This window comes from Aethalodelphis obliquidens, unplaced genomic scaffold (genome assembly GCF_003676395.1).
Source record: "Aethalodelphis obliquidens isolate GAN/ISIS:26980383/991018 unplaced genomic scaffold, ASM367639v1 scaffold39, whole genome shotgun sequence".
NCBI classification, from domain to species: Eukaryota; Metazoa; Chordata; class Mammalia; order Artiodactyla; family Delphinidae; genus Aethalodelphis; species Aethalodelphis obliquidens.
In genome coordinates this window covers 9,993,411-10,019,897 of record NW_020837983.1, presented here as the reverse complement: position 1 = coordinate 10,019,897, position 26,487 = coordinate 9,993,411, and the positions used below count along the sequence as shown (strand labels likewise).

Genomic DNA, 26,487 nt, shown 5'->3' with positions numbered 1-26,487 from the left:
CTAGAGAAATGGCAATAAAAATAAACAAATGGGACCTAATGAAACTTAAAAGCTTTTGCACAGCAAAGGAAAACATAAACAAGACGAAAAGAACCTTCAGAATGGGAAAACATATTTGCAAATGAAGCAAATGACAAAGGATTAATCTCCAAAATTTACAAGCAGCTCATGCAGCTTAGTATGAAAAAAACAAACAATCCAATCCAAAAATGGGCAGAAGACCTAAATAGACATTTCTTGAAAGAAGATATACAGATTGCCAACAAACACATGAAAGAATGCTCAACATCATTAATCATTAGAGAAATGCAAATCAAAACTACAATGAGGTATCACCTCACACCAGTCAGAATGGACATCATCAAAATTCTACAAACAATAAATGCTGGAGAGGCTGTGGAGCAAAGGGAACCCTCTTGCACTGTTGGTGGGAATGTAAATTGATACAGCCACCCTGTAGAATAGTATGGAAGTTCCTTAAAATACTAAAAATAGAACTACCATACACCCAGCACTCCCACTACAGTGCATATACCCTGAGAAAACCATAATTCATAAAGAGTCAGGTACCACAATGTTCATTGCAGCTCTATATAGAATAACCAGGACATGGAATCCGTCTAAGTGTCCAGAGAGATAAATGGATAAAGAAGATGTGGCACATATATACAATGGAATATTACTCAGCCGTAATAAGAAACGAAATTGAGTCATTTTTAGTGAGGTGGATGGACCTAGAGTCTGTCATACAGAGTGAAGTAAGTCAGAAAGAGAAAAACAAATACTGTGTGCTAACACATATTTATGGAATCTAAAAAACAAAAGCTGGTTATGAAGAACCCAGGGGCAGGACAGTAATAATGATGCAGTTGTAAAGAATGGACTTGAGGACACGGGGAGGGGGAAGGATAAGCTGGGACGAAGTGAGAGAGTGGCATGGACTAATATATACTACCAAATGTAAAATAGATAGCTAGTGGGAAGCAGCTGCATAGCACAGGGAGATCAGCTCAGTGCTTTGTGACCATCTAGAGGGGTGGGATAGGGAGTGTGGGAGGGAGACGCAAGAGGGAGGAGAGCGAGGAGATATCGGGATATATGTATATATATATATATATATATATATATATATATATATATATAGGTATATGTATAGCTGATTCACTTTGTTATAAAACACACCATTGTATAGCAATTATACTCCAATAAAGATGTTTTTTAAAAATGTACTGAAATTATGTATATAAAGTTTTTATCAAAAAGCCCTTCTTTTTAAGTTAAAGTAATGTTTATGTAGTTAACTTTTCCACTTATCATCAAAAGAAAATAACTTCCATTTCTTTCAAAGAATAATTAATTTGGCTAATTTGAAAAGCACTTTACAACATATTGATAACACTCCATCTGAGGATTTTAATGGATTGTTACAAAAAAATCATTTTCGTTTGTGTGTGTGTGTGTACTATTCATTTTTAAGGCTGTTAGCAGACAAGAAAAAGTGCACTTAATCCAATTTTGCTTCTACTTGAAGAATTTTTTTGTCCACTAAAACTATTATGGACATAGTCTTTTTATGCCATATGTGCTTGAAGTTCCCATCTTGCCAGAAATATAGTTTTTTTAAATCCAGAGAATTTTCTCGTCTCAGAAAAATATTCTTTCATGCAGAAAAGCAATCATCTCTTTAACTAGAATGTGAAATGAGACAAACGACAGGACAAAAAAGGAACAAACACATTGTCATACAGGAAGAATGTGCTAGCGTGTAAGAGCTTATGCATTACTGTTGTTAAGACAAATAATGTGATATATCAACAAAATGTAATATACTATGTAAAAATTTTTGTAAGCATGAGGTGTGTATTGTTTGCAGGATGGCTATCCTTGTTGATAATATTCATTATTATATTTCAGCCTAAGGAGAATGACGGTTTTAATTCAGATGTAATTCAGCAAAGACCACTGTGTAATCATTATAGCCATCAACAAACTGATTCATGTGCAGTTGGTCCAAAAGTTACAAAAGCTGTTTCTGAGTTCTTGTTTGTACCCACCATTTTAAGATTACATCAGAATTAAAGCATGCAGGACTTGAACTGACTTCAAAGACTAGACTTAGACTTCTAGCTAGTTTAGCTTTTTTCTTTTATTGGTTCATGTTTTCCATTTGGCTTCCATATCCTGTTTTAGCTTGATGCCCCTTCTAGAATTTCATTTACAAATCTTACAGCCTTGGTTGGTGAAACACACTAATTAATGTTGTGGTAGGGGCTGAGGATTTTAGCAATCTCATGCCTCCTGCTTGGAAAAATATCTGCTGTTTTTCCACCCCATGTCTAGCACCATACTGAACATGGCAAAATGCATCTTAAGTGGAACTCTAAATGCATTTAATCAAAATGCATTTAAGGAGGACTGTTTACACTATCTGCTGCCAATACTATTAATCGTGAAGAGCAAGCCTTTCAGTGCAACAGAAATATGAGATCTACTTTTTCCTACTTAGATTTTTTCAAGAAAAAACAATAAAGTAAAAACAGGTTATTTTATGATTTTTTTTTTAGTCCCAAGTAATGCTTAAGCCAACAGCATTCCAGCTTTATAAAATGGACAATTCCATGGGCTTTGTAAATCTCTTATGAATGCGTTAAGAATGACCAATTTAAGGGAGAAATTCCAGTTCCATAGGTCTTTGGCCTGTCTGAGAATCCTGTATAGGCAACCCAGCTCTGATCTGCAGCTTTATGCTTGAAGAAGGTTTTTTGGTGACCATCTTCTCGAAAAATCTTGGTTAGTGCTATGGTATATCTGTCATATTTTAGTTGGAATTGAATAAAGTTAAAAATACTTGTGTTAATATGCCTACTATGCTTTTAACAGGTCCAGAAAGTGCCATATATTTTTGATTGAGTCTAATTAGGGTCACTTTATTTGCATGCCATTTTGTGATGGTGCCGGTACAAATCCATTCAGTGTTATTTTGAGCAGCATGTAGGGTCCAGGCTTTTAGTAGGTTTAAAACCTTTGAAGAAATAGCTGGATGGTTTTATAAGCACCATACTTTGTCGCTCCTGAGGTTATAGTTAAATTTTTGATTCTTGGTAAAAGACAGTGTGACCTTAAAAAAAATAAACAAAAATTTTCAATTTTTGGATTTCCCCAACTCTAGCTAACTGATAAAGAGGAAAAACAAGCAACTCTTGAAATTCTGAATTCAGTGTGCCTGGAATATAACACCCTTGTTTAGTGAGCTGACTTGGCCACGTTAGTTGGTCATCAACCAAAGGAGATGGAAAGGATACTTTGTGAATCTGTGCTGTAGATGTAGCAACCTACACTGCCAAGTTCAAGCTCTGTTTGCCAAGTTACCTTATCCAAATCCTCACGTATTTGAAAGCTTTATGTGTCCCTTGAGACATTTTGATGAATGTGATTCCACCATACTTCCAAGAACCTGGGGATCCAAGATTAAATAATGAAAAGTTAATTTATAATACATTTACCTTGAGCTCTGACGGCAGTGTTTGTGTTAACATAGCCCCTGTGTTCCGTCTAATGTGTGTGTGTGCAAACATAAAGGAACGACAAGTTGGTTCCAAAACAAGTTTAAAAATGTATGAGGAAAAAAAACAGTTTAAAAATGTATGTGGCTTGCTTAAGGCTGTTTTCCTCACAGTTTAAAAATATCTCTTCCAAGATGGCGTGTTCTGATTTTTCTAATATTTAACTGAAAGCTTCTTTTGAAATATAGAGAAACCTGGTTCAGAAATGTATTCCTTGATTTCTACTTTTTAACATTATTTATTTATTTGTCTATCTATTTATTGGCTGCATTGGTTCTTCATTGCAGTGTGTGGGCTTCTCATTGCAGTGGCTTCTCTTGTTGTGGAGCATGGGCTTTAGGCACATGGGCTTCAGTAGTTGCAGCATCCGGGCCCTAGAGCGTGTGGACTTCAGTAGCTGTGGTGCATGGGCTCAGTAGTTGTGGCTTGAGGGCTCTAGAGAGCAGGCTCAGTAGTTGTGGTGCACAGGCTTAGTTGCTCCGTGGCATGTGGGATCATCCTGGACCAGGGATCGAACCCGTGTCCCCTGCAATTAGCAGGCAGATTCTTTTTTTTTTTTTAACATCTTTATTGGAGTATAATTGCCTTACAATGGTGTGTTAGTTTCTGCTTTAAAACAGAGTGAATCAGCTATACATAGACATATATCCCCATATCTCCTCCCTCTTGGGTCTCCCTCCCACCCTCCCTATCCCATCCCTCTAGGTGGTCACAAAGCACTGAGCTGATTTCCCTGTGCTATGCGGCTGTTTCCCACTAGATATCTATTTTACATTTGGTAGTGTATATATGTCCATGCCACTCTCTCACTTCGTCCCAGCTTACCTTACCCCCTCCCCGTGACCTCAAGTCCATTCTCTACATCTGTGTCTTTATTCCTGTCCTAGTAGGCAGATTCTTAACCACTGCGCCACCAGGGAAGTCCCGACTTCTACTTTTAAAACATATATCACAATTCTCAGTATGTCACGTATAGCAATACTCCTACTTTACTAAAGGAGGTAAAAAGAAAGGGCCAAAATGATAAAACCTATTGCTTACATTCTTATTCACGTTATTGTACAAAGTGAATGACTAAGTTGTGGTCAGCACTAATAATATCTGAATTTCCTTACTATAGTTATGATGATAATGATCATGATGATGTTTGCGAACATTTATTAAATGGTTATTAATTACCAGCTTTTTCTACATTCCTTACAAGAACCAGAACCATCAATAAAAGTTATTATTTTACCGATTAGACAACGTGGGCACAAAGAGGTTAGTTTACACTGGTTACACTGCTAACAGCTTATATCATGAAACCATGATGACTTCCAGCATTAATTCCCTTTTGAGCCTATCCAACTATCATTATGACACCTAGCCTCAGTGTCAAGGGAGAATTAAAGTCCAAGCCTCGTATGAAGCAAATTAGTCTTCTCATTTGATATGAATAATAACATTGCTTATTTCCTAGAAACGGAATAGATGCTTAAGTAGTAAACGCAGATCTCATCCCTCTGTGGCAGATAGGTAGAATAATCTCTCTAGAAGTATTTGATTTTTCTAAAATGTGATGCTTGGCTTTGGGTTTAGACTCTAATACTTGGCCTTAAGATACTGACATTGATACAATATATTTTGATAATACAATGCTTAGATTATACTTTTGTATTTTTGGTCATGTAAGAATTGATTAGCCACTTGAACTCTCAACCAATGAAGTGAGAAGGTCTTTTTTTTTTTAATGTAGAAGTTATTTTTTGAATGATCTCTGAGATGTACTTTACGGCATGGCAAGTTAAATGTCCATGTATATGTGTGTGTGCATGGGTATAAGTTTTCATCTAAATACTAATACATATGCTCATGATACTGTTGTTCATGGGTGATAACAATATGGATGCTGTATAGCTTCCATTTTACTTGTCAAAAATAGTTTTATGACATTGTTTGATTGGAACATTGGTCAAGCTAGGCCAGGCCATACTATTATAAAAAACCCTGAAATCTAAGTGGCTTAAAATAAAAAACTGAATGGTACTTGGGTATGATTTAGGTGGATTCTTGAAGTTTTAGCTCTGTTTTTATGCATTTATAAATCATCCTTTCTGTATCCTCGGTGCAAGTTGAGATTACTAAAGTTACAGGAAGCACGCAGACAGGGATCGCACATGTTTCCTGTCCTGCACAGAACTAAACTGGAAATCACACAATATAGGTTTGCTTACCTTTAATTTTTTACTGTATAAATATAAGATTGAGCTATAAGAACCTAAGAAATATTTGTGGACTTCTGGCACTGGACATGATGAAGTAACTAGTATCAGACCTCCTCTTCTGCCATAAACAACTATTAATCTTTTGACCTAAAGCAAATAGACTGCCATTTATTTCTCCAGCAAAAAGAAAGGAGGTGGTTTTCAGCATCAGCAGAGAATTACAATTTCAGGTCTGCAATCATGGCAAGCCATGTGCAAGTCCCCGCACAGTAAGGGAAGGAGAACTCCTTTATAGAGGGGAAAAGGAGGTTGGAAGGGCTATAGTAAACAAAGACCCTATAGCTTTTCATTAGCTGAGTTATTGCCAGGAAGGAAGAGGAGTCTTTCTTCTTCCTGTTGGGCTCTGCTGTTATCACAGGGTGTGAGAACTTCCCCTTCACCCCTCCTGGCTCTATTTAATTGAGGTTTCTATTTATTAATTTTTTACATTTCCCCCTTTTAATCAAGATCTTTCTCTGAAAGCATCACTGATCAGGAGTCAGGTTTTCAGTTTCAGTGGCTTTTCGTCCCTCAGTGCCAGGAAGGATCTTTCCTGGGTGTAGTGTCTCACGTCAGAGGGAAAGTACACAGACTGGAAACCTATTGAGATCACGTTTGTGTAGCAAGAAGAGGTGGGAGGGAGGACTCTCAGGCACTTTTTATCTAAAGTCCTGTTAACAGATTATAGACGCTGGAGATCTGAAGTGTTATGTCATTATCAAAGGTTTGGTGGCAACCTTCCAAGAGTCCTGGTCAGAAATGTTGGGAAAAGCTGTCTCATCAGGTGTCATCTGCTTCAATTCTGGGAAATCTTTACTTTCAGCTCACCAGATTATGTGCAGGTCCAGTCAAGATTTGGTGCTTTCTTTAGGTGTGTCATGTGAATCCAAGAGTCTATTCCCCAAACTTTGGCGGCATCATATGGTAATTCTATGTTTAATTATTTTTTTGAGGAAATACCATACCGTTTTCCATAGTGACTACAACATTTTATATTCTTACCAACAGGACAGAAGAGTTCCAATTTTTCCACATCCTTTCCAACACTGGTTATTTTCTATTTAAAAAAAAATAATATCCATCATGATGGGTATGAAATGGTATCTCATTGTGGTTTTGACTTGAATTTCCCAAATGATTAGTGATGTTGAGCATCTAATTGGCCATTTGGACATCTTCTTGGAGAAATGTCTATTCAAGTTCTGTGCCCATTTTTTAATTTGTTTGTTTGTTTTTTGTTGTTGTTGTTGTTGAATTGTTGGAGTTCTTTATGTATTCTGAGTGCTAAAAGCTTATCAGACATAGGATTTGCAAATATTTTCTCTTATTCTGTAGGTTGCCTTATACTCTGTTGATTGAGTCTTTTGATGCCCCAAATTTTAAATTTTGATATAGTCTGCTTTATCTAATTCTTCTTTTGTTGCTTGTGCTTTTGATGTCATATCCAAGAAATCATTGCAAAATCCAATGTCATGAAGCTTCTCTTGTATTTTCTTCTGAGTTTTATAGTTTTAGCTCTTACCTTTAGGTCTTTGATTCAATTTGAGTTAATTTTTGTAAAAGATATGGAAGGGGTCCAAATTCATTTTTTTTTTGCAATATTCCCAACACCATTTGTTGAAAAGACTGTCCTTTCAAAATTGAATGGTCTTGGCACCCTTATGGAAAGTCATTTCACTGTATATGTGAGGGGATTTTGGGGGGGAGCGGTGCTCTAGTCTATTGCATTGGTCTATATGTCTGTCTTTATGGAAGTACCACATATTTTTGTAATTGGGAAGTGTGCATCCTCCAACTTTGTCCTTCTTTTTCAACTTTGTTTGGCTATTTATGGACATACACCACCTTAACCAAGTAGTAAAAGTTAACATTACAAGAAATGAGGACAGCTGACATTGTGCCCCTCCTGAAAGGATGCACTGAGAAGGACATAGCATCACTTCTGTGTTATTCCTGCCAAACGAACAAACAAAAAACCTCTCCTGAAAAATGAGAATATATCAAACTTTCAAAAAAAAAAATGTCAAGAGCGGGCTTCCCTGGTGGCACAGTGGTTAAGAAGCCGCCTGCCAATGCAGGGGACAGGGGTTTGAACCCTGGTCCGGGAAGATCCCACATGCCGCAGAGCAGCTAAGCCCGTGCGCCACAACTACTGAGCCTGCACTCTAGAGCCTGCAATCCACAACTACTGAAGCCCGCGTACCTAGAGCCGGTGCTCTGCAGCAAGAGATGCCACCGTAATGAGAAGCCCGCGCATCGCAAGGAAGAGTAGCCCCCACTTGCCACAAATAGAGAAAGCCCGTATGCAGCAATGCAGACAAAAATAAATAAGTAAGTAAGTAAGTAAATAAATAAATAAAAATGTCAAAGGCATGAAAGACAAAGACAGAGGCCATCTTCCAGATTGAAGGAAATTAAAGGGACATGATAACTAAATGCGATATGTGATCCTGGATTGGATTGTAGACTTGTAAAGAACATTGTCAGGACAATCAGTGAAATTTGAGCGGGATCTGTGGATTAGACGGTAGTATTGTTTCAGTGTTAATTCCCTGAATCTGGGTCATTATATCTACAACTTACTTTCAAATTGTTAAAAAATTATATTATACAAAATTACGTATAATATCAAAAGTTATGTATAATATATATACATATACAGAGACCTAGGAACAGAGGGAGATTAGAAAGATAGAATAACTAAGCAAATGTGGCAAAAGGTTAAAAATTAAATGTTACCAGTTAAGAAGAGTACTTGGGAGTTCTTTGTACTATTCTTGCAATTTTCTGTAAGCTTAAAATTAATTCAAAGTAAAATTTTTAAAATAGAAGAATGATGGCTAAATATAGACATTTTCAGAAAAACAAAAGCTAAGGAAATTTGTTGGCACTAGACCTGCAGTGCAGGAAATACTTAGGAAGTTCCCAGGACTGGATAGAAATGATCCCAGATGGGAGCCTGCATCTGCAGGAAAGAAGAAAAGCACTGGAAATGGTAAGATTTCTAAACAGCACTTTCAGACTTGTAATTCTATATGGTGGATTAAGCACATGTGTTTAGCTCCTCTTCCTCCAAACCCCTAAAAACTACTGTAAAGGATAAAGTTATAAACCCGCAAAAATAAATAGAGGGCATCAGGTGACCAGAGGTTTCAACAAATTTCTTAAGACTGAAGGTGGGTGATGGGGTAAATACTTAATGAGGCAGAGAGGAAGAAACCTCACTTAAAAGAAGGCATGGTGGATATTGTAGTTGAGGAGACTGTACAACTACTTCTCATAAACCTGGAGAGGCTGAGGACTCAGAAGTGCCAGGTCTTCTGAGACAGCAAAATATGGGGCTGAAAATAGAAGAGTTACTGTAAAGTTTGTAGGCAAAACATTTAACACACATGCATCTATGTAGAGAATGACCCATTCTCCCCAAGCAGAGAAAGAGAGACAGAGAAAGCAAGAGTGAGAGGGAAAGATTGACTGATTGATTTCATTTCGAAAGAAATGGAAAGATGCCATTTGTTTCTTTTTTGTGTGTGGTGAAAACACTTAAGATCCACTCTCTCAGTAAATTTCAAGAACATAATACAGTATTGTTAACTGTAGTCACCATGCTGTACATTAGATGCTCAGAACTGATTCATCTTAGTACAAACTGAAAGTTTGTAACCATTTGACAGTATCTCCCCATTTCCCCATTTTCACCCCTCAGCCCCTGGCAACCACCATTCTTCTCTCTGATTCTATGACTTTGACTTTTTTTTAGATTTCACATAGAAATGAGATCATACAATATTTGTCTTTCTGTGTCTGTCTTATTTCACTTAGCATAATGCCCTCCAGGTTTATCCGTGTTGTTGCAAATGGGGGGGATTTCCTTTTTATGGCTGAATAATATTCCATTGTATATAATTTCACAGTGTATGCATACATTAAAGTATCACATTGCACACTTTAACAAGAACAAAAGAATCACATTGTACAACCTAAGTTTATACAATTTTTATTTGTCAATTATACCCCAATAAAGTTGGGGGAAAAGGAATTTAAACAAATTCATAAGAGCAAAAACCAAACACCAACACACAAAAGAAATGAAAAGAATTGTCTGGTGAGAGACTGAGCAGTGAGCATGTGAATTAGTGCCTTGATCAGCACATGACCTTCTCATTTCATTTTATAAATGAAAGCCTAATGGCTGCTCCCTGTCTGCTCACCTAAAGTGACACCTGCCAGTTGACAAGCCCTGCCATGGACACAGAGCTGGCAGTGAACTTTTATATTGCCTCATTCTTAAGTATGCATGGGCAACCGAAAATCTTCGGAGCTAGAAGTGTGCAACATTAAAGAAAAACAAAACAAAAATTACTCCCTAGGAGTTGATTCATGGAAAAAAACAACTTTAAAAACTTTACAATTAGTGTCCTCAGATATATCTATATCTATAACTGAGAGGGAGAGAGAGAGAGATCCCAGGAAACAAAAGAATCGAAATCAGAGTCTCAAACTGATATCTATACACCCATGTTCATAGCAGCATTGTGCACAATAGCCAAAGGTGAAAACAACCTCAGTGTCCATTGACAGACCCATGAATATATAAACAAAATGTGGTATATGTGTACAATGGTCATAAAAAGAAAGGAAAGAAAGGAAATTTGACAACATGAATGAACCTTGAGGACATTATACTAAGTGAAGTAAGCCAGTCAGAAAGAGACAAACACGGTATGATTCTACTTATATGAGATACCTAGAGTAGTCAAATTCATAGAGATAGAAAGTAGAGCAGTTGGGGAATCCCTGGTGGTCCAGTGGATAGGACTCCATGCTGAGGATATGGATTTAATCCCTGGTCGGGGAACTAAGATCCCCCCAGAAAAGTAGAAGAGGTGGTTGCCCGGGGCTATAGGGAGGGGTAGGGTGCCGTGGGATGGAGTGGACGTGGAATAGGGAGTTGTTTGATGGGTGAGGATTTTCAGCCTTGTAAGACGAAAAGGTTTTGGAGACTGGTTGCAAAACAATGTAAATATACTTACTACTACTGAACTGTACATTTAAAAATGGCTAAGATGGTAAATTTTATGTTATGTGTATTTTAACATAATTTTAATAATCACAATAACAAAAGATGCTTACAGGCAGAATTCCTTCCCACATCCAAAGTATAGGTTATAAAAGATTTGGGAGGTAGGAGGGGATGAAGATAGCTGAAGGGAAGGGTAGGATCATTAATATCATGATCTAAAAAGGGTATAGAAATGTTGTTAAAAATTGATAGACCCAGAAATAAAAGTCAAAATATATTAAAGTTACTAATGCAACTTAGTTAAAGTGAAACAAAGTTTTCAAACTCTTTATTTGAATAAAACTTCAGCACAGACATAGAATCAATTTTACCTTCATGCATAAAGGAAGAGCAGGGAATCTGTAAAAGAAGTGTCCTAGTTGTTTACACTTTCAGAAAACAGTGATATCAATTAAAGTATTAGCAGTAGGGCCCAATTTATTTTATTTTATTTTTTAATAAATTTATTTATTTTTGGCTGCGTTGGGTCTTCGTTAATGCCCACGGGCTTTCTCTAGTTGCGGCGAGCGGGGGTTACTCTTCGTTGCAGTGTGCGGGCTTCTCATTGCGGTGGCTTCTCTTGTTGCGGAGCACGGACTCTAGGCATGCGAGCTTCAGTAGTTGTGGCACGCAGGCTCTGTAGTTGCGGTGCACGGGCCCAGCCGCTCCGTGGCATGTGGGATCTTCCCGGACCAGGGCTCGAACCCATGTCCCCTGCATTGGCAGGTGGATTCTTAACTACTGTGCCACCAGGGAAGTCCCCCAATTTATTAAGATAATCAATGATCACTGCAGACTTATAAGGGTCAGGGTTACATCTCACAGGACATAAACTTTAAAGATCATGGTTCTTAAGACTTGTTTGTACAAATCACTTACAAGGAAAGTTTTAGTAACAGAAAACAGAATAGGATTATCTATTTTCACACAGATTTCCACATTGAAGAAAGTAAGATAGGGCCTGTTATCAAGTCACCACTTCTGAGGAAAGAGCTCTGTGATGCAGAAGATTTCTGCTTTTCTCTAGCCTCCAGGGAAGAGGCAGGACTGGCTGACATTGAGCCCCTGGGCCATGGCAAGGTCTACTGATTGTTTGTTCTGGTCATACCATGCCCTATCTGGCATAATAAATAAGATACCTTGTCTCAAAAAGTCTTAATATCTCCTCTGGGAAGAATGAGAATTTTTCTTTTTCTTATCTTTTTAGATTTCTTTCACTAAGGGCAAACATTTAGAATATCATTGTTACCACTGATGGGGACAATCAGCTTGAGGAACTTAAAACACACATTATGAAAAAAGGGGAGAGGGGACAAGAGCATTCAACACATGGAATGAGGCATATATATTTTTTATCTATTAGTAACCAGTAGAGTAACTAAGAAGGTGATACTGGGAGAAGCAGAGGAGGGGTAGTAAGGAGATATAACTGAGCTCAATGCTTATCTATCATAGTAGGAAGTTAATAGATAATGTCTTATATTGATAGATCAAGAAATTTATTTGATAGCATGTTATGCTATGATACTGAAGGGGAGCCAAATATGCCACCCCAAAATATACCACTTTGGCATATTGATTATTTTGAATTAAAGTTACTCAAGAAACAGCTGGGCAAGAAGGACATGCTGACTTTTCTTTATCCCTCTGAAAGCAGGAAATAAGTCTCCCATGCGAAAGGCACCCTCCCTGTAGCAGGAGCTAGAGAGACATCCTTATCACTAGAGGTAGAGGATTTAGAACTCTCTAGAAGGCTGTATAAACAAATCTTATTATTGATACTTCACTAATTTACTACCTCAAGTCCAATTTTCTTTGTCTTGTCAGTTCTTCACAAATTTATTGTCTTTGTCTAAAAGGTATAAAAGCTGCCTGCTTTGGTCATTTCTTTGAGTCACATATTTTTTATGAGCTCCTATACATATGAAATTAAATTTGTGTTTCTCCTGTTAATTTGTCTTATGTCAATTTAATTATTAGACCAGCCAATAGAAGGGAAGAAAGGAAAAGTTTTCCTTCTCTATAATATGATAGCACATTATTGCATGATGATAGAATAGTATTAGTGCTTTCACATGATAGCATATGATTGCATAATGATAGCTATGATTCGTAAATGTAAAGCTAATCAGCCAAAGAAATGGTCAAAGTAATTACTTCTGGAAAGAAGGATGTCAGTGGGGCTTATCAAGAGAGAGAACTTTATAACCATGAGCATGGATTAGTTTCCTTATTAGGTGACTCTGGGCAAGAAACTGAAAAGGTAGACTGGAGCAGACTAGAACTTGCTCTTTCCCTATGTTAGGAGCATGATCTTGACCTGCAAGCTATGAGAAGGCCTTGACAATCTTAATCTGGGAAGGAAATTGTCAGTTGTGTGGGGATAGCCAACATAGGAGTCCCTTATGAAGACTCCCTTAGGCTGGGAGGGGGCCCAGTATTGCCTCTAGCTCTGGCTTATTCCCAACCCTCCCTACCTTCCTTCCTCTTCCTTTCTCTCCCTCAACAAATATTTATGAGTGTTTCCTATGTGCTGAAAACGTTAGTGTATTACAATTATTGACCAGAGAGTCAGTGTTCCCCCAGGTATGGGACAATTCACTGCAAGAGGATTTTAAGTGGTACACAGCCACTGCACTAAACAAACAAAACAAAACAAATCACATAAATTGCAAGAATTAAAAAAAAGAGACGGGGAAACCTATAAATTAAAATAGAAGTAAAAGACATTTCAAGCAGTTGCAACATGTAGCCCTTATTTGGATCCTGAGTCAAACAGTTTTTTATTTCTTTTATTATTATTATTATTTTTGCGGTACACGGGCCTCTCACTGTTGTGGCCTCTCCCGTTGCGGAGCACAGGCTCCGGACGCGCAGGCTCAGCGGCCATGGCTCACGGGCCCAGCCGCTCCGCGGCATGTGGGATCTTCCCGGACCGGGGCACAAACCCGCGTCCCTTGCATCGGCAGACGGACTCTCAACCACTGCGCCACCAGGGAAGCCCTGGAATATTATTGGTTTTGATCTGTGTTTTCCAGATATAAGGAAACCCTTCCCCTCATGCTAATTATGACAACGCAATTTGGTAAATTACCCCTCTGTAAGTAGAACTAAAACGTTAATTTTTTCTCTCTACCTGATCCATCCAGAAATCGGAAACTCTTAGGTTCTGAACAGACTTATCAGGTGAACAAGAAAGGCTGCCTCCTGGCAGGTACAGGAATCTTGATATTTTGGGGAACTCTAGAGGAGAGAAGTTCACCCAGGCAGAATCTAATGGCAAGTCCTTGGCATGACTTTCCCGGCCTTGAGAGGCCTATTAAAAGTTGTCTGAACAAACATATGGACACCAAGGGGGGAAAGTGGTGTGGCAGGTGGTGGTGGTGTGATGAACTGGGAGATTGGGATTGACATATATACACTAATATGTATAAAATAGATAATTAATAAGAACCTGCTGTATAAAAAAATCAATAAAATAAAATTCAAAAATTCAAAAAAAAAAGTTGTCTGAGACTCCTTATGAAAAGTTCCAGTACAGCCAGTGTAAAAAACCCTATGTGACCAATTAACCAGACTTATTTGGTAAACAAATTAGTCTTAATTCGGCTATATTTGGTAAAAGTGAGGGTAATTTTAGAAAGAAAAAGATTATGTTTCAATGGATATTAAATTCTAGTTCTGTTACTTGAGGTCTGTATTTACTCTCTAAGACTCACCTCCCAGATATATAATATGTCTTTGAGTTCTTCGGTAGGAACTAAGGCCCCCACTCAGTTCCTGGAGGAACGTAACTTCAGGCTGAGCATAAGATTCCCGGAACACCACCTTGTTTCTTCACCACCAGCCAATCACAGGAAAGTCACATACTCTGCAGCCCTCACCCCAAATTTTGCCCTTAAAAACTCTTCCTCCCAAACCATTGAAGAATTCGGGTTTTTTTGAGCACGGGCTGCCTGTTCTCCTTGGTTGGCCCTTGCAATAAACCTTTCTCTGCTCTAAACTCTGACATCTCAGTTTGTTTGGTCTCACCATTTCTCAGGCACACGAACTTGTCTTCGACAACAATAAGAAGTCTGAAAAAAAGTGTTGTTGAGGTACAAGTCCACTTTGACCTTCAATTAGCACCATTTCTGTGTGGCTGAAAGGTTTCACTCCCCAGAGCCATCTGTTAACAAGATGAGGACAAAGACTCCGTGACCTCCTTGATGATCTTCCCTGCTAATAGCAGAGCCTGGTACCTAGTAATTGCTCAACCTATATATGTTGAATCAATATCATGTATCCTATGAACCTTTCACAGTACTTGCTGAGTTGAATAATGCAGTACAAATCCAGGTTATTTCAATAAAAACCAAGTCTGACAACCCTAAGGCACAAGAGCCTTACTTTACACACTACTTTCCATAAACTTCCACATGCCTTGCTTTAAAACACTTGTCTTTTACTAAAAGTCCACACAAATACTTCCATCCAAACTTGCTCAGCTTTTCCAAGCAGGTAATTGCTTCTGCAGCACCAGGGTCACGTGTCTACGGTAGCGCCTACTGCTTGGGATTGATGTTACTCAGTTTATGTCTGTCTCATCTGCTGGGCTGTGAGTTCCTGGAACTTGGCTGTCTTATTCACTCTTTACCCAAACAAGTGGCTAGATGCATAAGGATAGTCATAATGAAAATGTTGGTTTGTGCACATAGTTGGAGCAATCCATGCCCAGGATGATTTGTGCTGTATCTGTAGGGTACATTAAAAAAAAAAATTCACATATTAAAAATCTTTGAATTCTCCAATAAGTTCATATCAACTCTGTGTATGAGTAAGATCAATATCTCGACTTGACTAAGGAAACTGACTCACAAGTTCAAACCCTGAATCCAAGGTTACACAGAGAAGAGGCTAAATGCGCAGGTTATCTTCAGCTCTGAACGGCGGGACGTGCGCTGGAGGCCTTTTGTACTCTTTGGGCCACCGTAGCCGGATCCTCGCTCCGTTCCCTCTATTTATGCGCCTGCGCGCTGCTGGAACGCCGTCCATTTCTCCAAGGGCGTCGTTGTAGAGGTGAGTCTTGGGCGTTTTGTGTTCCTCGTTCGGATTCCCGTACTTGCCGCCTCCCGCTGCCTGCTGTCGGTCTACCTTGGAGCTAAATCGTTACTCTGCATCTCTGGGGCGGAAAACCTCGGACCTCTCGCCCTCGTCGACCCCAGCAGGCCCGCGTTGCGGCCTTTTAGGGGAGGCGGGCCGGCGGCGCGGGTCCCACGGGGGCCGGGTTTGCTGAGGGGGCCTCGAGGGACCCCCGGGCTTTTGAGACAGCCGGCCCGGGCCCGGTGGCCGCTGCTTTTTTACCGCGTTTAGCGTGACCTTGGTTGCTTTTTTTGACCTGTTTGGTCCCAGTGTCTTTACCTACAAAAAGGGAAGGTGGTTTCTTCCTTATCCGTTCCCGAGGCTTGGAGCACCGTCGGCTCTTAGTGGGCGTCAGCTTTGTGGTAGCGTTTGTGATTGGAGTTGGGAAGCTGCAGGAGGGTCACCGGGCCTGTGGTAGGAGGGCAGGGGTGGGCTCCCGGCAGCCCCCTGCGCGCGCCCACGACCTTTCCGACCCTGCCCGGGCCGCGCTCGCCGAAGGTCGGGAGGCCGGCCCGCGCGCGGCGGCCTTCAGGCCCGGGTCACAAAGTGGGCCCTGCGGGACGTGCTGGGGTCCCGCCCGAGTGTTAGTTTTGATTGCGTGACCTTGAAATAGTCCGGTAACCTTCCTGCATCCCGGTTTTCTCAATAAAATGGGAAAACAGCTGTCTCACAGGCTGAAATGAATTGGTAGTAAGCTTGTAGAGTAAATGCTAGGAATGTTTGCACTTGTGATTCCCCATCCAGAGCCGCTGCTAATCTTCCCTGTAGTTGGGTGAGGTTTTTGTCGTTCTTGTTCCCTGGTTACTACTGTTGGGCTGCGATCATCTTGCTTATTTAGGGTGGTCGTTCACCGTGTGAGAAGACGAAATCGCGAAGCCAGTAAAGACCTTAGGGTTTGGGAGAGGAGTCGGTCCACTGTCCTGCCTGTGCCTCTCTGAGTACTAAAATGCATTATGCAGAAGAGTTCTTTAGGTATTTTATGTTCTAAGAGTTGTCTCTTATTATTTTAGCTGTCAAGGAGAAAAACTACCATGGCTTCCAGTTCTTTGACAAAACCTCAGATGCGTGGCCTTCTGGGCAAGCGTCTGCGATTTCATATTGTTGGAGCATTCATTGTCTCCCTGGGAGTTGCAGCTTTCTATAAGGTATGTATGTTTTATTTTTACTTTGTGCTCATGGTCCAAAAATGTGTTTTAAATTTGAAAATGTATTTTATTTTCATAGAAACATACAGAGTCTTTTGTTTTTTAAAGATTTTTTTTGACGTGGGCCATTTTAAAATTCTTTATTCAGCGTGTTACAATACCGCTTCTGTTTTTTTTTTTTTTTTTTTTTTTTTTCGGTACGCGGGCTTCTCACTCTTGTGGCCTCTCCCGTTGCGGAGCACAGGCTCCGGACGCGCAGGCTCATTGGCCATGGCTCACGGGCCCAGCCGCTCTGCGGCATGTGGGATCTTCCCAGACCGGGGCACGAACTTGTGTCCCCTGCATCGGCAGGTGGACTCCCAACCACTGCGCCACCAGGGAAGCCCCCGCTTCTGTTTTATGTTTTGGTTTTTTGGCCACGAGGCATGTGGGATCTTAGCTCCCCAACCAGGGATCGAACCCGCACCCCCTGCATTGGAAGGCGAAGTCTTAACCACTGGACCGCCAGGGAAGTCCCTTGAGTCTTTAAAAGAAATTCCCTCTTTAATGTGCTCCTTTCCTCTTACCCTTTCTTGACCCACCTCAGTGTGATAGGAAAGTACCTTATTCCCCAGGTAGCTTGTCCTCCATCTTTAAATGAAGCTGTCTTGGTTTGCTAGGGCTGCCATATCAAAATACCACAAACTGGGTGGCTTCCACAATAGAGATTTTTTTTTTTTTCCAAGGCTGAAAATCCAATATCAAGATAGCTGTGGGGGACTTCCCCAGCAGTCCAGTGGTTGAGACTCCGTGCTTCCACTGCAGGAGGCACTGGTTCGATCCCTGGTTGGGGAAATAAGATCCTGCATGCCCTGCGCCGCGGCCAAAAAAAAAGTTGGCTGTGGGGTTGATTTCTGAGGCCTCTTTCCTTGGCTTTGTATTCCTGTCTTCTCCCTCTCATCACATGGTCCTCTGTGTGTTAGCATTGTTCCTGTCTGAATTTTCTTCTCTTCTAAGGATGCTAGTCATGTTGGGTTAGGACCCACACTAAAGACTTCATTTTAACTTAATTACCTCTTTAAGGGCCTTAATAATACGATTCAAGATAAGTAGGATTCAAGGTGAACAAAAACTTGGTGATTTATGTTGTCTTTAGATACTGTTTCTAATAATTAAAAAAAAAAGTCCTAAATGTGATATGTTACCTTTTAGTTTGCTGTGGCTGAACCAAGAAAGAAGGCATATGCAGATTTCTACAGAAATTATGATTCTATGAAAGATTTTGAGGAGATGAGGAAGGCTGGTGTCTTTCAGAGTGCAAAGTGATTTTGGAATATAAAGGTAATATGGTTATTTGAAATTACTGTTTAAAATCTTTTTTAACTGTGGCAATATATATAAAATATACAGTCTTTATTTTTAAGTGTACAGTTCAGTATTGTCAAGTACATTTATATTGTTGTACAGCCAGTCTTCAGAACTCTTTTCATCTAAGTAGTCAATTTTATCTATATACCACATTTTGTTTAATCATGTTAATGGATACTTGGATTGCTTTTGGCTACTGTGAATAATGCTACTGCTTTGTGTGCAGATATCTCTGATACCCTGCTTTAATACTTTTTTGAGTATATACTCAGAAGTGGAGTTGCTAAATCATATGGTAGTTCTGTTTTTAATTTTTTAAGGAACCGCCATACTATTTTACATAGTGGCTGCACCATTTTTCACTTCACCAACTTCTGTTCACAAGGGTCCCAATTACTCCACATCCTTGTGAACACTTGTTTTCTGGTTTTTTGATAGACATCCAAATGGGTGTGAGGTGTTGTTTTATTTTGGTCTTCGTTTGCTTTTCCCTAATGGTTAACGATGTTGAGCATCTTTTCCCATGCTTTTTGGCCATTTGTGTATGTTCTCTGGAGAAATGTCTATTCACGTCCTTTGCCCACTTTTAATTGGATTGTTTTTGTTGAGTTGTGGGAGTTATTTAAAACTCATTATCAGATATGATTTAGATATTTTCTCCCATTCTATGGATTGCCTTTTCAGTCTGTTGTGTCCTTTGATGCACAGACATTTGAAATTTTGATGGAGTCTAATTTATGTAGTTTTTCTTTTGTTGCCTGTGCTTTTGGTGTCATGTTTAAGAAATCATTGACAAATCCAGTGTTGTAAAGTATTATATTTTCTGCGAAAGTTTTATAGTTTTATTAGCTCTTACCTTTAGGTCTTTGATCCATTCTGTTAATTTTTGGATATGATGTTAAGGGAACATGAATACAGGATGTCTTTCCATTTGTTTCTTTAATTTCAGCAGTATTTTGTATCTTTCAGTATACAAGTCTTTTGCCTCCTTGGTGAAGTGTATTCCTAAGAATTGTATTTTTTTTTTAATGCTAATGTAATTGGGATTGTTTCCTTAATTTGCTTTTCTGATTATTCATTGTTAGTATCTAGAAACACAGCTGATTTCGTGCATTGATTTTGTATCCTGCAGCTTTGCCAAATTTATTCTAACAGTTTTTTGTGTGTGTGTGTGTGAAATCTTTTTGGGATTTCTGCATATAAGATCAGGTCATCTGCAGAGATAGTTTTACTTCTTCCTTTCCAATTTGGATGTCTTTTATTTCTTTTTCTTCCCTAATTGCTCTGACTAGGACTTCCAGTACTATGTTGAAGAGAAGGGGTAAGAATGGGCATCCTTGTTGGGTTTTTTTTCTGACCTTGGAGAAGCTTTTTTTTTTTTTTTTTTTTTTTTGCATTACGCAGGCCAGGCTCAGCGGCCATTGCTCACGGGCCTAGCTGCTCCGCGGCATGTGGGATCTTCCTGGACCGGGGCACGAACCCGTGTCCCCTGCATCGTCAGGCAGACTCTCAACCACTGCGCCACCAGGGAAGCCCTGGAGAAGCTTTTCACTATTGAGTATATTAGCTGTGGGTTTCTCATGTATCACCTTTATTGAGGTAGTTTCTTTCTGTTCTTTATTTGAATTTTTTTTAATCATGAAAAGGTATTGAAATTTTCAGATGCGTTTTCTGAATTAGTTGAGATCATGTGGCTCTGTGGTATATTTTCATATGTTGAATCATCGTTGGTCATGGTGTGTAATCCTTTTAATGAGCTGCTGAATTGTTTGCTAGTATTTTATGAAGGATTTTTGCATCTGTATTTGGGATATTACTCTCTAGTTTCTTGTGTTATATTTGTCTGACTTTGATATCAGGGTAATGTTGGTCTTATAGAATGTTTTATATTCCTAAATGAGTTAGTGAGTCAGATGTGGCCACAAGAGACATGTGAGAGGATCAGGAAAACATGGTGGGGGGCAGTCTCCATCATACAGAAATGTTTAAGCTGTCTTAATATAAATATATAGAAAACAAAAAATACATAGAGTGAATTTGGAAATGTTCCCCACCCCCCACTCCCCTTCAGTTTTTTGGAAGAGCTTGAGGAGGATTGGTGTTAACTCTTTAGGTGTTTGGTAGAATTTTCCTGTGAAGCCATCTGATCCTGGGCTTTTCTTTGTTGGGAGGTTATTGATTGCTGATTTAATCTCCTTACTTAGTTATAAGTCTGTTAATCTGTTTCTTGTAGGTTGTGTGTTTATAGGAATTATTCCATTTCATGTGGGTGACCTAATTTGGTGACATAATGTCCCTTCTTTAATTTGTTTTTAGTTGAGTCTTCTTTTTTCTTAGTCTGACTAAAGGTTTGTTATATTGGTTATCTTTGCAAATAACCAGCTCTTTTGATTTTGTTGATGTATCTCTAGTGTTTTTCTGTTCCCTGTTTTGTTTAATCTTTATTTCCTGCTAGCTTTCGTTTAGCTTGCTTTTATTTTTCTGCCTTTTTTTTTGCGGTATGCGGGCCTCTCACTGTTGCGGCCTCTCCCCTTGCGGAGCACAGGCTCCAGGCGCGCAGGCTCAGCGGCCACGGCTCACGGGCCTAGCCGCTCCGTGGCATGTGGGATCTTCCTGGACCAGGGCACGAACCTGTGTCCCCTGCATCGGCAGGCGGACTCTCAACCACAGCGCCACCAGGGAAGCCCCTTTTTCTACCTTTTTAAGGTGTAAACTTAGCTTGTTGACTTGATCTTCTTTTTAAATTTCTTTATTCTTTATTTTTTGTCTGCATTGGGTCTTTTTTGCTGCGCGTGGGCTTTCTCTATTTGTGGCGAGTGGGGGCTACTCTTTGTTGCGGTGCGTGGGCTTCTCATTGCGGTGGCTTCTCGTTGCAGAGCACGGGCTCTAAGTGCGTGGGCTTCAGTAGTTGCAGCACGTGGGCTCAGTAGTTGTGGCATGTGGATCCTAGAGCACATGGGCTCAGTAGCTGTGGCTCACAGGCTCTAGAGCACGGGCTCAGTAGTTGTGGTGCATGGGCTTAGTTGCTCCACAGCATGTGGGATCTTCCTGGACCAGGGGTCAAACCTGTGTCCCCTGCATTGGCAGGTAGATTCTTAACCACTGCACCACCAGGGAGGTCCTAAATTTCTTTTCTGATATCCACTTTGACCCACTGGTTGTTGGAGGGTATGTTTAATTTCAACATATTTGTGGATTTTTCTGTTTTCCTTCTGGTATAAATTTCTAGTTTCATCTTTCGTGACCAGAAAAGATACTTTATGTGACTTCAGTATTTTAAAATCTGTTGTCTGGTTTTATGGCCTAACATGGAAATTAATCCATATGCACTTGAGGAAAAAAATGTGTATTCTCATGTTAGGTAGAATGTTCTGTATTTGTCTCATATCTGATTGGTCTGTAGTGTTCAAGTCCACTTATTTTCTTAATGATCTTCTGTCTGGTTCTTATAGCCATTATTGAAAGTATTTTAAGTCACCCACTATTACTGTAGATCTGTCTATTTCTCCCTTCAATTCTGTTAGCATTTGCTTCATATTTGCTTCATATATTTCAAAGCTCTGATGTTTGGTGCATATATATTGATATTTATAATCTGTCTTCTTGGTGAATCATTATATAATGTCCTTTGTCTTTGTAACATTTTTTGACTTAAAGTCTGTTTTGTCTGCTAATGGTATAGCCACTCGTGCTCTCTTGATTGCTGTTTGTATGGAATCATTTTCCATCCTTAGCTTTTAAACTATGTGTGTCCTTGGATCTAAAGTGAATCTCCTGTAGACAGCTCATAGTTGGACCTTGTTTTGTATCCATTCCTCAGATCTATGACTTTTGGGGAGTTTAAACCAACCTATTGTTATAATCTATTTTGAAGTGGTAACAACTTATTTCAATCACATACAAAAATTCTCTTTTACAACTCTGCTCCCGTACTTTGTTACTAATGCCGCAAATTGTATTTTTAGATATTGTGTACCCATTAACATAGATTTCTTTTTTTTAGAGCTTTTGTCTCTAAATCCTACAAAATTAAAAGTGGGGATATGAAACAGTTACAACACTGGCTTTTATATTTATTCATATATTTGCCTTCGCCAGTGAACTTTATATTTCCACATGGCTTTTGAGTTACTGCCTAGTGTAATTTATTTATTATTTATTATTTATTTTTGTCTGTGTTGGGTCTTTGTTGCTGTGCATGTGCTTTCTCTAGTGGCGGTGAGGGGGGGCTACTCTTCGTGTTGCGGTGCTCGGGCTTCTCATTGCAGTGGCTTCTCTTGTTGCGGAGCATGAGCTGTAGGTGCACGGGATTCAGTAGTTGTGGCTTGCGGGCTCTAGAGCGCAGGCTCAGTAGTTGTGGTGCACGGGCTTAGTTGGTCCGCAGCATGTGGGATTTTCCCGGACCAGGGATCCAACTCGTGTCCCCTGCATTGGCAGGCGGATTCTTAACCACTGCGCCACCAGGGAAGTCCCTGTCTAGTGTAATTTTGTTGCAACTTGAAGAACTCTCATTGCAGATCTAGTAGTAATGAACTCCTTATCTTTTAGGTTTTTTTAAAATCTAGGAATGTCTTAATTTTCTTCCTGATTTTTGAAGGACATTTTTGCTGGTTATAGTATTCTTGGTTGGTAATTTGTGTGTGTGTGTGTGTGTGGGGGGGCACTTTGTATTTACCATCTGAAATCCTTGTGACCTGCAAGGTTTCTCCTGAGAAATCCACTGATAATCTTACAGAGGCTCCCTCGTAGGCAATGAATCATTTTTTTCTTGGTGCTTCCAAGATCCATTGTCTTTGGTTTTTGACAGTTGGATTATACTGTGTCTTGGTGTTGGGTCTCTTTGGGTTCATCTGACTTCCAGTAACATCTTGTATTTATATATCCATTTCTTTCCTCAAATTTGGGAAGGTTTTGGCCATTATTTCTTCAAATAAACTCTCTGCCCCTTCTCGCACTTTCAGAGTACATAGGTTGGTTTTTTTGGTGGTGTCTCATAAGTCAGTTAAACTCTGTCACCATTCTCATCAGTGCTCTGAGATAAAGATAGAAGCAGTCCCTTGGGAAGCCCTCAAATAAGCTAGAACATTGCATGCAGGGTCTTCTCTTTTCCTTCTGCCCTGAAGGAGGAGTCAGGAATTGGTCACTTTCCTCCTGACCACACTCCTGCATTGAGAAGGGGGTGGGGCAAGGGTGAGAAAAAAGTGCATGACATTTCCTGCCATTTTGAGTGCAGCTTTTTCATATTAGGTGTTTGCTTGGTTGTTGCAGCTTAATTGATTTCTGCAGTTCTCACAAAGACACTTTGGTCCATGTGTCTTTGCTTTTTCTCTCAGGGAGTAGGGGTATGGAGCTTCGTTATTGCACCATCTTGCTGACATGAAGTTAATTTTATGTTCAGAATCATTTTGCATGTTGTGCTATTACTGCTAGATTTGCATCAGGAAAATCACATTTTTAGAAGTGCTTTAAAAAACAAGTTTTGGACACCTTTTATAGTTTGTTATTTGGATGTCCGTAGGTGACTTGGTGGCTTTCCAGAGATTCTGGTTTGGGTGGTTAAGGTCCACTGCCTTATGGATAGTGTGATTACGGTTCTGTGTCTAGAAGAGGACTGGCTTGTGTGCTGATGAAAGGTCATCTGTTAAATTGACTTGAAAGCATGTGTCCAGTACCTGATGAAACTGTTTGTACTATGGAGTCTTGTAATTCATGTATTTAACTTCATTCAAGCTCAACAAAATAGTAAGGTAGAACAATTCAAGTAGAGTTAAAGATCCTGTCTACCACCCCAGTGTGAGTTTGCTGTGACAAGGGGAATGTGAATGTGCTATTTTTTTTTTCAGGCAGACTGTTCCTGAAGGAGCATTCCAACTGCCATGTGTATGTATGTGTGAGAGTGTGTGTGTGTGATCTTTCCCAAGATCTGGGGTGTGGGGGAGACCTGCTGTACTGGACTCAGATCAGTTTTCTAAAAGATTTAAGGATAATTTTGACTATGAATAACTTTTGCTTAATATAAGATTCAATTCTATTACATTCCATTTCTATAGTTTATATTAAGGAGGTATCTGGGTCAGATAGATACATGCCACAGTTTAATATATATAATACATAATAGTAGAAAAACAACTTTATTCCCAGTGGTTGGAAAATTGATAAGGAATTTATGACATTCATATCATGGACTATTATGTCCCTTAGAGTTGGTAATCACAAAGTAACAGAAATTAGTAGAATAGAAAACTAAGAATGTATTTTGTAAAGGGTGATCTATGTTAAAGAGTGCACAGAAAAAAAGGCTGAAGGTAAAAAGATCAAGAAAATATTAGTGGTTGTGTGTGGAATCTTAACATTGCTGTTTTCTTGTACCTTTGAGATTTTCAAAACTTCCACAGTGGGTATGCATTTCATAATCAGATGTTAACAGGCTGATTTTTTAAAATATTTTTTTTTACCTTTTACTTACAAGAAGTTGATTGTTTAAAAAACAACAAGAAAAAGGAACAGATTTGGAGATAGGAATAGAAATGTTTAGGACAGATGGGCTACTGGTTTTTAAGAACAGTACAGGTATGAGAAGGGAACAGAGTGGGGTGGACTTGAAGAAAAAAAGCAGAATTTGGTAAATAAAAGCGAAAACCCCAAAGTAAGGTGTGAATGTCCCAAATGGAAAAGAGGCTGGTCAGGGAGGTTAGGGAGCATGGGGGAGAATGGACCTGGAGCCCAGGCAGCCTGAACAGGGCTGCTGCTGGGCTAAGGGTGAGTGATCAAAGTGTGGCTTCCACTGGTAGCAGTAGACCTCAGGGGTTCTCCAGGGTGGTGAGCTATTAAGAGAACGATTGTCATTAACTTGGCCACTCTGTTTTTCTCCACAGAATTTCTTTGGGTTGAGTTCCATGGAAGTGTGTCACTTACCTGTGTTCCTGCACTATGAACTACTAATATCTGGGCTAAGGAATAGTTTCTCATGATAAATAAACGATTAACAAATACTGTGGACACTAAATTTTTGTGCAGTTACTCTTGCTGATACTTACAGTTCAGGGTACTTGCATTAGAATTGGTCAGGGATTTTTAACTTTATGAATCTTACGACGATAACCTGATTTCAATATTTTTTAAAATTTTCATTGTTTTAGGACATTTTTGATTCCTCACATTTTGTCCATTTCACTGAGGTAACTGCCTGGGCCATGGGTTTAAGGGGTCTGCATGAGCCTACATGACTACTATACTGTGGGCTCTTAAAAGGAACAGAGACTTGCCTTTCCAATAAAACGTCTTTGGACTTCATTGTCACTGAATTGCCCTACTGGATCCAACCACTGGACAGATGTAATAGTAGGTAATTAAAATTTAAGGTTTTTTACTCAGTATTACATTATTGAAGACCTAACTGTACAATATGGAATATACATCTAGTCTAGAAAAAGTTGTGTTATTTAATTGGAATTGCAATTGAGTAATGTCTGCTAATTTAAAGTGTGGTAATAACATTTTCTCAGGGAGGTCTTAGGACCTTTCTCCCCTTTAATAATTGTGGCTTTGTTGTGATCAAAGTGATACTACAGAGAGCTTTAAGAATTAAGTGTATTTTAGCCACAGCTAATTTAATCACCAGTTCTTTTATTATGTTAACAAAAATTTTCTTTTTAACTCATGCAAAATTCCTGAGTTCCAATGATGTAAACTGTAATAAACCCAAGTATCAGTGAAAAGCTGCATTTTAAGAACCCACATTTATGTGTTATCAGTAATTCAAGGATTCCTTTTATTTTAAACAATATCATATAACAATTCTTAAAGTAGTATGCAAAATTACCATACGACTTAATACATATTTACAATCTTAAAAATAGTTACTCGAGGTTGACAAAACTTTCCTAAATGAGTATGATTACAGCAAATGATGGAACCATGTTTTCCATATTCAGCCTGAATTTCCATTAACAGCAAACAAGTATGCAGTGACTCCTTATGCCCAATAACATGTGAGGCTTATT

General features: G+C 39.3%; 1 protein-coding gene across 3 annotated transcripts; it reads left to right on the top strand.

Annotated features, from left to right (window-relative positions):
* Positions 1 to 15,906: 15,906 nt before the first annotated feature.
* On the top strand, positions 15,907 to 26,208 carry COX6C (cytochrome c oxidase subunit 6C). 3 transcript variants are annotated; one of them, XR_003438159.1, is made up of 5 exons: positions 15,907 to 15,929; positions 17,003 to 17,137; positions 18,329 to 18,457; positions 24,328 to 24,364; positions 25,360 to 25,490. XR_003438159.1 is itself a non-coding variant. In XM_027131503.1 (4 exons), the coding sequence occupies exons 2-3, from the start codon at positions 17,024 to 17,026 to the stop codon at positions 18,440 to 18,442; spliced, it is 228 nt and encodes a 75-aa protein (XP_026987304.1). In that variant the 5' UTR covers positions 15,907 to 15,929; positions 17,003 to 17,023; the 3' UTR covers positions 18,443 to 18,457; positions 25,624 to 26,208. The 3 variants fall into 3 exon arrangements, 2 of the variants coding, with proteins under 2 accessions (XP_026987304.1, XP_026987303.1); XM_027131503.1 differs by lacking the exons at positions 24,328 to 24,364; positions 25,360 to 25,490 and adding an exon at positions 25,624 to 26,208; XM_027131502.1 differs by lacking the exon at positions 24,328 to 24,364 and having other exon boundaries at positions 15,909 to 15,929.
* Positions 26,209 to 26,487: the final 279 nt, after the last annotated feature.